The sequence below is a fragment of the Temnothorax longispinosus genome, chromosome 6, assembly GCF_030848805.1.
Source record: "Temnothorax longispinosus isolate EJ_2023e chromosome 6, Tlon_JGU_v1, whole genome shotgun sequence".
Classification (NCBI taxonomy): domain Eukaryota; kingdom Metazoa; phylum Arthropoda; class Insecta; order Hymenoptera; family Formicidae; genus Temnothorax; species Temnothorax longispinosus.
Window position 1 is genome coordinate 15266134 of NC_092363.1, and position 12011 is coordinate 15278144.

The window sequence follows — 12011 nt, forward strand, 5'->3', positions numbered from 1 at the left end:
TCCGGGACGTCGGACGCGCTAATCTCGCGCTCGAAAGAAGAGTTCGTCATTTCGGTCGCTTAGACTGCGGCGTTGCGGATTGTTCAATTTAAAGCGCGACCGAAGTGTCACTTCGTAATACCGTTTCACTTGGGAACGCTTCTCGGAAAGCCTCTTTGCGCAGTGAAAGCGATTTATCAGAAAAGTAACGTTCTGCAAAGAAGATCCGTTCGTGTATACCTTTGCGAGTCGAGCCGAGTTCTGTCAAAGAACTGGAAAGAACTGCGGAAAGTGCATAATTATGGATTGCACATCTTAAAACAGATGTCTTAAAATTTGAATTTATAGATTATTACAAGATAAAGTACTTTTTTTGTTGATTTTTTTCTCAATCTGAAAGATCGAAATTCTAAATACAATAAAATTTTTAGTAATTTCAAAATTTTTGCTTTAATTGACAAAATCTCCCGAGAGTTTTTCCCTGCAAGTTGAATCACGAAAATACAGTCATCGCACATAAACGTGCCGTATAGGCCGATCCGAATCCTCGCGATCGCGGGAGCGACTGTAGGGGTTTACTGTGCGGTGATGCAATCGTATTACGTACGGAGCGGAAAGTGGCAGCGCCGAGAGAGCGAGTTTATAATGAGACCGTGTCATATTTTCCGTGTTTGCCGGCATCGCCGAGCGTCGACTGGTACAGTTGGCGCGTCTGCGAAAATACGTTCCCGGTTCCACGCGCACAATACCGCAGGATGCAACCGGGAAAAGAAGACGGATTACCCGCGTGTGTTCGAGCACCTTCGGCCGTATTCGCGCGATGCGCGTGTATACGCCGCATTCGAGCGATGCACACGAGGAGAGGCGCGTGTATGAGTGTAGGTAGGTAGGTAGGATACAGGTACGCCAAGGATTCATCGTATAGGTTTGCAGGAGGGTAGGATGAGCGGAGGACGGGGATGAAGGGTAACAACGGGAACGAGCGGAGCGGGAGGGGGAGAGAGAGAGAGAGAGAGATAGAGGGACTTGGAGTCGGTCCCGAGGGATACGTAGGAGCTGCGCCACGGCCCGAGGCAGCTCGTCACCTGGGACACCCTTATATCGCCAAGTACAGTCGTGTCGAGAAAACGCCATTGTACGTAGAGCCAGTTTGCTCCTTGCTTCTCCTTGCTTCTGGATCAGGAGTCAGTTGAGACTCGTGACTTCTGCCTGCTTGTCATGAAGATTCGCTACGCCGTGAATGTCCGGAGGATAAGAAAGAAACTGATGATCGAACCGTATATATCAAGTGATCGACCGTTTTGAACTTGTTGTTAGACTAGCTGAACAAAACTATGTAATTATCCTTATATTGACAAAATAAAAGTTGATGTGTCCCAAATATTCACTAGAGATTTGTATTTACATATGTATACATTTAAATATCGCAAATAATATTAAATTATACAAATTTTTATATTTTGTAAATTCCGTCAACTAATTTTTTTTTGTGTCAGATATTGAGAAGTTATAAATTTTGACGCATAGTCATTCTTTTCTCTTTAAAGATTTCTCTTCGAAGTATTTTTAAACGGATGTTTTTCGCGAGAAAACGTATTAAGAAGCGGGAAATTATTCTGTATTTTATTAATTCATGCCTCGTGAATTACTCATCATTGACCTGACGAAATATACAATTGCGGCCTTATGTAACCGCGCGATAGAACCGCGATTTCTCAAAATGTTTCAAGGGAACCCATAGGAGCTTGCGAAATACAGCTTTATTAGTGGATGCTGTATCGGGGGGAATATAAGACGTAAGACGTAAAACGTGGAAAGCCCAATGAAGAGAAGGAGGAACGTGCCAGAGAAAAAGAGGATAAAGCGAGGAAAAAGATAAACGGGACAGAGATGAGGCTATAGAGCGAGATGAAGACAGATGCGGGAGAAAGGGAGGGAAGAGTGAGAGAGTTTTATTAGTGGGTGCCGGTATCGGGAATATAAGACGCAACAACGTAAAAAGGCGGAGGTACCACGAAGAGAGGAGAAACTGGAAGATATAACGGAGGGAGGAGGAATCGCAAGAGGGCGAGATAAGGAGGAAGAAAGAGAGAGAGAGAACGACAGAGGCAGAGGAAGAGACGCAGCGCGATGAGGAGAAGAGAGTAGGTGGGCGCGAAGAGGCAGTGGGGCCAGGTCCCGAGGGACTTCGTGCTCTCCTCTGGTGCTGCCAGCACTCGGGAACGCGAAAGAGGAAGAGGACGGTAGCGGAGAGCAGAGAGGAGGGAAGGGGAGAACTAATCAGCTCGACGCATGCGCACGGGGCTGCTCTTAGGGTCCCCCGGGATTCCCCTGGCATTCCCCATAATATACCCTCTTCTCCCCTAATCCCCCGCCGCACCCTCGGAGTATATCCTCCCGAGCCCCTCTTTACCTCCTCCGCAGCCACCGCTTGGTCGCAGCTGTACCGACCGGCTCTACAGGACTTTCCAGCTTCCCAGAGGGGAGTCAAGATCAAGACCGCTCGATGCGATTATTTTACGTTGATTATTTTACATTGTGTACCTTGTTATTATAAATCAGAAACGCGCAGAGGCACGAAATGCATTGAATCACTTTACTTGAACTGCGTCTACTTTTTATATTTCGTATTTTATCTTTCCTTGATCAAGCAACTCGACTGCATCTATATATGCTTCTTAAAATAAGCAATTTTCTCTTTCTCTCTTGTATAAATAAAATTATGCATACATAATTATATTAAAAATACTTTCTGGGCAATAAATGTAACTTACTTCAATTACAAGTGAACAAAATGTTTTTCTCCCTATATCCCTCTCTTTTCTAGCTACTCGAATCTCTGTCATGGTAATTATTACAATACCCTACGAAACAATCCACGAGAGAGAAGGATATTTCGAGTGATGTTACAATCTTCCCTGCCGACCGCCGTCGGCCCCGGCCACCGCGCCGTCACCCACCATCGGGCTCGAGGAGTTGCCGGCTTTCCCCATTGGAATTCGAGATCCCCCATTTTCTTAATGTCAGAGATTTCAATCTGTCACGAGAGCGGCTCGGCAACTTTTCGCTTATCCGTCCGACAATTTCCACGGCGGGCATCGCCAAAGTTTTGCGCACCGTGCAATTTAGCTCGCATTACTTTTCGCCGGTGATTCGTCAGTGCGGTATAGAGAAAGAAAACATTTTCTAGATAAGAGACCTATACGCAAGTCGATCATCAGTCAAATATAAGGCAGAAGTTATGTTAGGTTTTAGGGGAAAAATTTTTATATTGATATTTATTTTGATACCAGAAAAAAATAACTTAGAAAATTTAAATCAACGTGATTGTCAAGACCAACTTCAAATTGATCATAGACCATTTTCATATTTAGTCACCTATTTTTCAAATTTTTAAATCTGTATAAAAAGCAAGTGGAGATTGAGTATTCTGAAAATAAAGGATTCCAGCATTAAGAATATCGATGATCGACTGATTTCGCAAGCAATAACAAGAAAATGAGAAAAGAAGGAAACGAAAAATCACATAATTCGATCAGTTGAATAACCGAGTCTCGCCGGGGGGTGACTTTTCGAAGGGCTTTTCAAAGGGATTTTCGAAGGTCGATTTCTCTCTCCCCCCTTCTGTCTTTCTATCCGTCTTTGTCTCTCTATCGTCTTTTCTTTTCCTCGGCTGGTGGTTGTAATAAGGCGTTAGCCCACTTCTCTCGCATTCTTTCTTTTCCGTTGTTCTTTTCTTTGTACTCAACGTACCGTTATGGAGAAAGCAAGCCCTTGGATATTCCCCGAATGATGATAATAATATACAGACGCGATGATGTGTAAACATTTGTCTTCGTTGTGTTGCCGGAAGCTCGTTGTGAAGTCATTAGCAATCCCGCGTGAGTCAAGGTATCATGTTCGAAGTTCGCATTTATACCTTTAGAAGCGAACGCATATTATTTGTCAGTTCGCAAATAATATACGCATTTACGTTTTATTCACCTGTATCGTATAATGTAGGAATCTTTGTATTTTTTTGTAGACAATTATATTTAAGAACGCGATTCATTACGGAGATAATTTCTTTCTCAATTTATTATCTCAACTTGGTTTCAAAAAGAAAAAGAATATCGAGAGATATATGGGTAGTGACTAATTTGACATGTCTTGTCTTAAGATATTGCTGAGGGGACTTCATATCACCCTTAATAGAATGAAAAGCTACACGAGTCAATTTCTTCCGAAAAAGACGATAGGGTGGCGCAGGTGGCAAAGGTGATTCAGCACTGCATATTATGTCGATATATCCCATAACTGAAATCCTATTACAGTCTTATATCGTTCGACGATATGCTCCCAAAGTAACGCTATGACATCATCAATTCTCACCAAGATGATATATAACCTAGTATAATAACTTGCTAGATATAATTACATTACCTAACGGTAATGTAATAAATTACGCCGTTTAAAAACAGTTCTTTAAAACAAATATGTACAAAAATGTAAAATATAAGAAAAGTTCTCCCTGCATCTTATATACTGCATATTTCTTATTAAAATATTATCCAATATTTTACACTTTCTTGTAATTTTGTTTATAGACATATGTATCATATGTATATTATTTGTGATTAAGTTAATATTTCGAAGGAATCGATGCGTTTGTGCATCTCTAAGGTAAGTCTCGGCGGAATAATCGCATGGTTAGATAGCATGTCACAAGCAAGCGTTAGAAATTCTTGTCGTAGCGGGGTGTATGATGTGTCGCGCATCAATTATCACCTTGCCTTAAATAAATTAGGGTAGTAAATGCGTTATTGCGTCTCGCGGTTTGCCAAAATCAGTTATTGGACTAAGTAATACGTAATACACATGTCTAGAGAATGTCGAAAATAAATGTTGTGAATTATGAATAAAAGAATTTAGAACTCTTTAAACTAGAGCTTCGTTGCTTCGTACACAAATACGCGCTATTATTTCGTAGATAGACAAATGGATACTGTTCTTCAAATGTTATCAAAACGCCTAACTTTGAACGTAACAGTTTTTGATGAAAAAGCAGATGCGAAAGTGTATGTCACGTCAGTTACGTTCCGCCGAGTTGAACGACAAACTTTGAGGATTCGAAAGTGAAACATAACTCCAGCACTAATATCTTAGCAGTCACTTTGACCCGTATTCTCATAGTGTATTTAGTTTAAGGCGGCGTTATAATTTTGTCATACTAAAATAACGTAATTTAAACGTAAAGGATTTCAAATTTCTTTCAAGTAGAGAGAAAGAAAGAGAGATTCTTACCGTCAAACACATTTATCTTTCTAGAATGTTCAAGGGTAGACGTTCAAGAGTTCGAAGAAACATAGAGAGACATCCATAAGAGAGGCTTATTTTAAAAATGTTTGTGGAGTCCTAAATACGAAAGGCTTAAAGAAACAAGTCACAAAAGCTAGTTTCAAAAAACGTTCACCGATCATTGCGAACGGAGGCATTAGTGTGTTTGCTGGGTTGAAAAACGAAGGAAAAAAGGAGGGAAAATAACGATGTCCCAATGGTTTAATGAGCGGCGTGGGTACACGGGGCATTAAAGAAGCGAAGGAAGCCCGATGTTTTCAGGTAAGCAGACGGACGAGGCATCTCCCGTGGGAGTGCGGGCCGCCTCCTGCGGGAGGCAACCTCGTTCTCCGCGAGCTCCTCCAAGCCGGTTTTACCTCCGAGTATAAAGCGCGCGCGCAAGTACACTTTGCGAAAGGTAACCTGAAATAATAATCGTGCCGTACGTACGGGGGAGCGGATAAAGGTTTGATCTTCCTGGCCTCCTCGGGGAGGAAAACTGCTGGATACTTGGGAAAGGTACGAATCTTTCGAGACAGTTTCGCTAGTTACGTAACAAGGGCGGTACCGTAGGGCACAGGCCGCGCGCACACAGGGGACGCGGAAATTTTACTTAGCGCAAAAATAGTTCGGATAGAAACTGTCGGGAGACTGCGGAAGAAACGAAAAGTAGACGTCGCGAGAGAGATACTGTCCGGTTAATCTGTTGGCTGTTTCGTTGGCCGTTTCGCCATCTTGCAGGTGAAAACGAAAAATTTATTTACGGTAGAAAATTAAATGATCGCGGAAAATAAAATTCAATTATATGGGTACCTGCCTATTATTCTTAATAAAATTAAGCGGAAGTTGCGAAGCGGATTAATAGCGGAAATTTCGAATGATGGACGCCTAACATTTAACTCTGTTAAAAAAAAGACATTCATTTGTAATAATTCAAGGGAGTGAAAAATGTATGCTGTTGCGAAATATATTTTCCGCATTTTTCATTGATCTCGAATACCGGTAAAATACTTCACGATAAAATAATCGAACATGCATATTCGCGTATAACCGCGTGATCAACGAGGGGGTTAAAAACCTGTCATTCTCTCGACAAAAAGCCGACGCGCGCCTCATCATCCGCGCGCGGGAAAGAGGCGAAAAATGCACGATGTCGGCATTGTTCGATGCACATGCACTCATGCTTGGGATAGGTACGTGCCGCGCGTTCCCCAAGGGACCAAGGAATCCCATATTCATGAGATTTATGGCGAGATCGCGCTTCTTGAACACCTTCGAACAACAATGACAATGCATCGCGACGCATTGTTGCGTGCCCGTAGGGCAATTCGAGTAATGCACCAGAATGCACCGAGCGACTTTCTCTCGCTCCTTCTCTTTCTCTCGCAATTTCTTCGCATTGTTACGCAAAGAAGGCCGGTTTTGTGCATGCGGGGCGGTTTTCATTGCGCAAAGCGATTGATTTTACTGCGAATTTTAATAGAGAAAAATCGTATAGGTTACACGAGACGTTTGGGAAATATTATAAACTTGAAATTTTGAAATCGGGTACTTGAAAAACTATCTAACTCCTTGCAACAATAGACATTACGACTCAAATAGCAAGAAGCAGTGATATTTCATTATTTGTATCTTTCTAAGTATTTCTTACCTTCTGACTGACGACTAAACGCTCGTTGCAGCTCCTCCTCTTCCTCTTCCTCCTCATCATCCTCTGAAACATATGACCGTACGATTATTTTTCGTTCAAAGAAATATATTTTAATTTATTTTAATATTAATTAATATACATGTATCTGATAAATGAAATTTTGTTTAATATCAATGTTTATTAATATTCGCTCGTCAAATGAAAGATAAATAAATCGTAATCCGCCGCAAATGATTTAATTTAGGTCGAGCTTTCTGTATCACGACTTTCCCAATTTTTATTTTATAAAGTCTGGAAAACATGTTCTATTTATCCTAGATGATTCACTTGTGCAAACGTTGCCACCTGTTGTACGTAAATACTAAAGAAAAGTCCATGAGAGCTGGCAGTCTAACAAATAACACTCACGCTTAATCGCCGTCGTTTCGTTATCCTGTTCGGCCGCCTCCAGGACATTCTGCTCGTTACCGTCGTCCCACTCTTCGTCCCCTGCACAGAGGGAGAAGCCACCGTTAATTCTATTACATTTGCATATCACCGGTAAAGAGCGAAATCCGCAGCTGCCGCGAAGTACATACGACACAAACGCAAGATTCCCGTTTTTAAATTTCGTTGCAGAAAGTTTTCGAATCTGTCGCTGCGTAATAATCGTTTTTAAGCTCTTGGTAAACAAAGCTATCTGGTCGGGAAAATCATTCGCCGTACATCATCAAAAACGAAACAACGGGCCGTTGTTTTTCGCCGTAAAATATATTCGGTCGATGGCACACAGGGCGGTGGCGGCACCATCACCCGTTTGTCACGTGGGACAGCAGAATTAAACTTAAAAATTACACCCTCGTCCGCATGGCCAACAGGTCGTTTGTTATTTTGCATGGTATCCGACCTACCGTCACCATCTCTCGTGGTGATTCGCTTTTTCATCGTCGCAGGGAGCGTGTTTACGCCGTAAACTTGCCACTCTAACAATTGAGCTTCAATTACGTTGAGTTTTCGAAAGGCCTCAAAACCGGAGTGTACCATCGCACTATCGAGTTTTCATTCAAACATTTATCATTGTTAACAACTGATTAAGCTAACAAGCTATACGAATGGTCCCTGCTAATTGTTGAGTGATTTGTTAGAATGCAAATTACGCGGAAAACTGCGTTTATGAAGATGAATAAAGATATTTATCAATCGTCCTAAATAATTGCAAATTTATATTATCAACAGTGCAAATTTATATTATCGAAGTAACGACAAGTTAAATAAAAGTATAAAGCTCCATCATGATAACGTTTCTCGCGTGTATGCTAAAACTATCAAAATATTTGAAAAATTCAAAGAGAATGAATCTAATAAAAGAGAATGAGAAATACATGCGCAAATTAATTTTGATCTAATCGCGACCCAAACGTTGCTTTAACCGCGGAGTTAAACGTCAGACGAGGAGCAACGTCAAATTTACAGACGGGGCGGTGAGGCTTAAATATTCTAGAAGACACGACGCGAAGGTACTGCGTCCTTCGATCGTGCACCTCGGCGCCCTACGAACCCTGTCAGCTGTCAGGCGTGTCTCGCGCCAAAACGCGGTTCGCTTTACCGGTGCGATATCACGGTGGTTAATGGTTCATCCATCATCGTGTAACCGAGGACTTTCGGCGAGTTTCGGTCGATTCGTTAATTGTCCCTGGATCAAGGCGAGATGCGTGCCCGCAGATTACCACCCGAGTTCTTTTAGTTGCAAAAGCCATCATTTATAATCGTGAAAAATATATTTTCCAAGGAAAAAATTCTTCTCACTTTCTCCTGACATTTTTATAAAATAGAGATTTAGCAGTGCACACAAATATTATTTCCAGTGAAACGATCGTTACTCACGTCGACGTATTCAATTTACCATAAAACATCGCAAACAATTTGACGAGACGGGCTGAGCCTTTATGACAATAATCGTAAAGGTAGAGGGTGGGATCGGTGGTATCGGCTCGAGGGCACCCTTTCCGCACGTACAGCGTACCTATAACGCGCATACGTCGTTTCGCAACAAGCCAATGTAATACGGCCTGGTCTAGATGACGCTATTCTCAAGATGGTCCGGGAGAAGGTTGGCGAAGGTGGCCGCGCGAGGGAGAGGAGGGAGGTAAACTCACGAAAATACAGGTTGCAATCTCGGCCCGAGCTCCGTGGCTAACGTTAAACGGATGTGTTATTATGGCTTCGACATGCACGCCGGGCAAGATAACTGCATATTGCGGCTTAACCCCTTCTAGGAGGATCATTCGAGTCACGATGCCCCCGTCTCTTGATAATGCCTCCCGCGGTGGAAGTATATCGCATCTCTTCCAAATAATAACGCTTTATCTTGATTCCTAAAAATTTCCAGAATTTCCTGGCGATCTCCCTGAGTTTCTGCCTCCGTCTTTGCCGATACGAATTTTCTAATGCCTCAATCTGCTGATTTAGATTTTTATGTATCGCGTTATACGTATAAATTTATTTAAACATTAAGTACAAAAGAAAAAAGAGGCTTTATGCAAACTCAATGTTTCGGAAAGTTAGCAGACAACGTAGATGCAAAAGATAAAGTCACTAATCTTTTAAACTAAGATAACCTTTGTGGCATTTAATAGATGATTACAATAAATGAAAGTTTCTATCTATCCACATCAATGTCTAACAATAAGATAAAAGATGAAATTTCTTCGATCTTTTCATGATCTAGATCTAGGACAAACAATTTCCCGAAGCTAGACTAGAAGTTACCGCAATGTTCTGATAATTTTATGATGACATCGCCTCTCGTTCCGCATCAAGTCCGCGAGCTGACCTCTCCGGTAAATCCTTCCGGTTGCATCGGGGCGCGTCCCGTGGGGCGCGTCGATCCTCGCGGAAGTCGGCAAAGGTCCGCGAGTCATTAATCGATACGACGCGAATAAAGGAGCGCCCTGCGGGTTATATCCGGGGCGCGCACGATATCTCTATCCGCGTTGCAACTGCCGTACGTCTTGGAGTCCGTGACAGGCAGGCAAGTATAAGCAGGCAGGCAGGCAGGCAAGCAGGCAGGCAGACAGCCGCCGCCATTCGGAAGGGCCGCCTGCGTCGCCGCCGCTGCTGCTGCTGCTGCTACGATGGGTAGATGTAGCGAGAGAGTAGGGAGGGTTGTCGGGAGGGTTGTCGGGAGGAAAGTCGAGGGAGATCCCGAGGGACCGCGTACCCAGGGTAGCTCTGACGCGGACTCAGACTCCCGAGGGACGCGAGCATCCGCCGGCGACGCCGACGGCGCCGCCGAGCCCCCTCCGGCGCCGTCAGCGAGGCACCTGCCTCCTGAAGGACTTGGGAATATTGCGGAGGACCTTTGGTACCTGTCATGCCGATTCTGCGCGCGTTTGTCAGCCTGACTTCAAAGTAATGTAATTTTCAGTTCCGGAGGGGAAAAGAAAGAGATATCGTCGTCATTTGACCACGTCACAATATCCTGTAGAGTGTAAAATAATTCTATTTTCTCTTGTAATTCATTTTTAGTCGATGTCGATAATAATAATCTCGGACAAGCTTACAATTATTTTCAGAGTTATTCGTAAGCAAATGTCGATTGTTGACTAAGTGAGCGCAGTTTGGAGCGAGCGGGACTCCCTGCAGGAGGTACCGAAAGAGAATCTCTTAAATCGACGTTGCCGTTGCGCGACGTGCATCGCCACAAAAGCGACGCCAAGTTTGCGGACTTGTCAACGGGTGGCCGCTTCTCAAAGGAATACCGCCGCGTCGCGGGAATGCGTCCTCGAGTATGTCTTTTGTAACGTGCGCTTTCCTTCCTATACGGGGTACGCAGTCTTCCGCATACCGCCCGCTATTAAGAAGCACGCACACGCGGATGCCCGTCCCGAAGTTCGCCAACTTCATCTCCCGTCTTCTAATTCCGTACGGACAATTTAACTTTGTCACGATCGCTGCAGTTTGCTGCAACATCGCATGCTCTTCCTAATCTTGCAAAAATTATTTATTTAACATATGCGTTATGACTTACTGAGGTATTACTTTTTCTAAAGCGTAATTTTTTGTCGTTCCTATTATTACAAAATAATTTCGAAGAAATTAGGAATAATTTATAGAGAAAATACGCGAAAATCTCTTTTGGAGTAATTGTGAATAAATAATAAAAATAAAAGTAATGTGTTTAATATATACATTTTTGATGGAAAATTATTTATCGAGGTGTAATGAGAAACAAGAAATGAATATGATTGGAAGTCGCGTGACGTAGAAGCTGGGCGCTCTTCATAGACAATAATTTAACGAGAGGCCGATAACTTAATCTGAGTTAGCGGACGCGTTATAATGATTATGACCGCCGGTAAGGACTTAGTGCTGTCACTGCAAAAACTAATAGCGGCTTAAGTTTTAGAGGAGCTACGATTAAACGGCTTAAAACGCTAAGCCGGAAATTTACATTGTACCGGTAGCAAGGCCGCCTCCTGTCTGTTCTGGATAGTCCGCTACCGCGACCCGAAGAAAATAAAGACTTAAGCAAGTGTTTTGTATGTAACATCGATAGTAATATATCGTACATTACTTATCTTAAGTATATTTATATAAAACAATTACCAATTTAATTACATGTTATCAATTAGTTATATTATGTTGTCATAGTTATCGCAATTATTATACTACATAATTGTTTTTCTGACGTAAGCTTTTTACATAATATTTTATTTACAAGCAATTTCGTTCGCAACTGCAATTTAATAAACTATTTTCATTTTAATTACTTGTCTTCAATGACCAGTCGCGTTTTGGCTCTAATGTTTAACGTAGGAAAAGGGAGGGAAATAATAATCATCGATAAGCAAGCGCCGCTCCGGCTACGGATCGTTAATCATTTCTGCGCGTGTAAATTAATTCCGGGACGATAATTATGCATTTATGCGAGTACGCACAAATTATAATCACGTTCCTGAGGCATAATGCACATGATTCAGGTCATTGCGTCCTACTCACCAATTATAATGCGCTTATATATCGAGTATATTTAGGCGTTCCTTCATACTTGCCGTTAGAAATGCATATGCACACTGGCAAGCGG

General features: G+C 42.5%; 1 protein-coding gene across 1 annotated transcript in view; it reads right to left on the reverse strand.

Annotated features, from left to right (window-relative positions):
- The window catches only part of L (zinc finger protein Lobe), a 71598-nt gene that overhangs the window by 55695 nt on the left and 3892 nt on the right, over positions 1-12011 (reverse strand). Inside the window, exons 2-3 of the mRNA XM_071780724.1 lie at positions 7355-7435; positions 6947-7009 (exon numbers count right to left, since the gene is read on the reverse strand). Of these exons, the coding sequence (XP_071636825.1) occupies positions 6947-7009; positions 7355-7435 (144 nt within the window). The remainder of the gene's footprint in view (positions 1-6946; positions 7010-7354; positions 7436-12011) is intronic.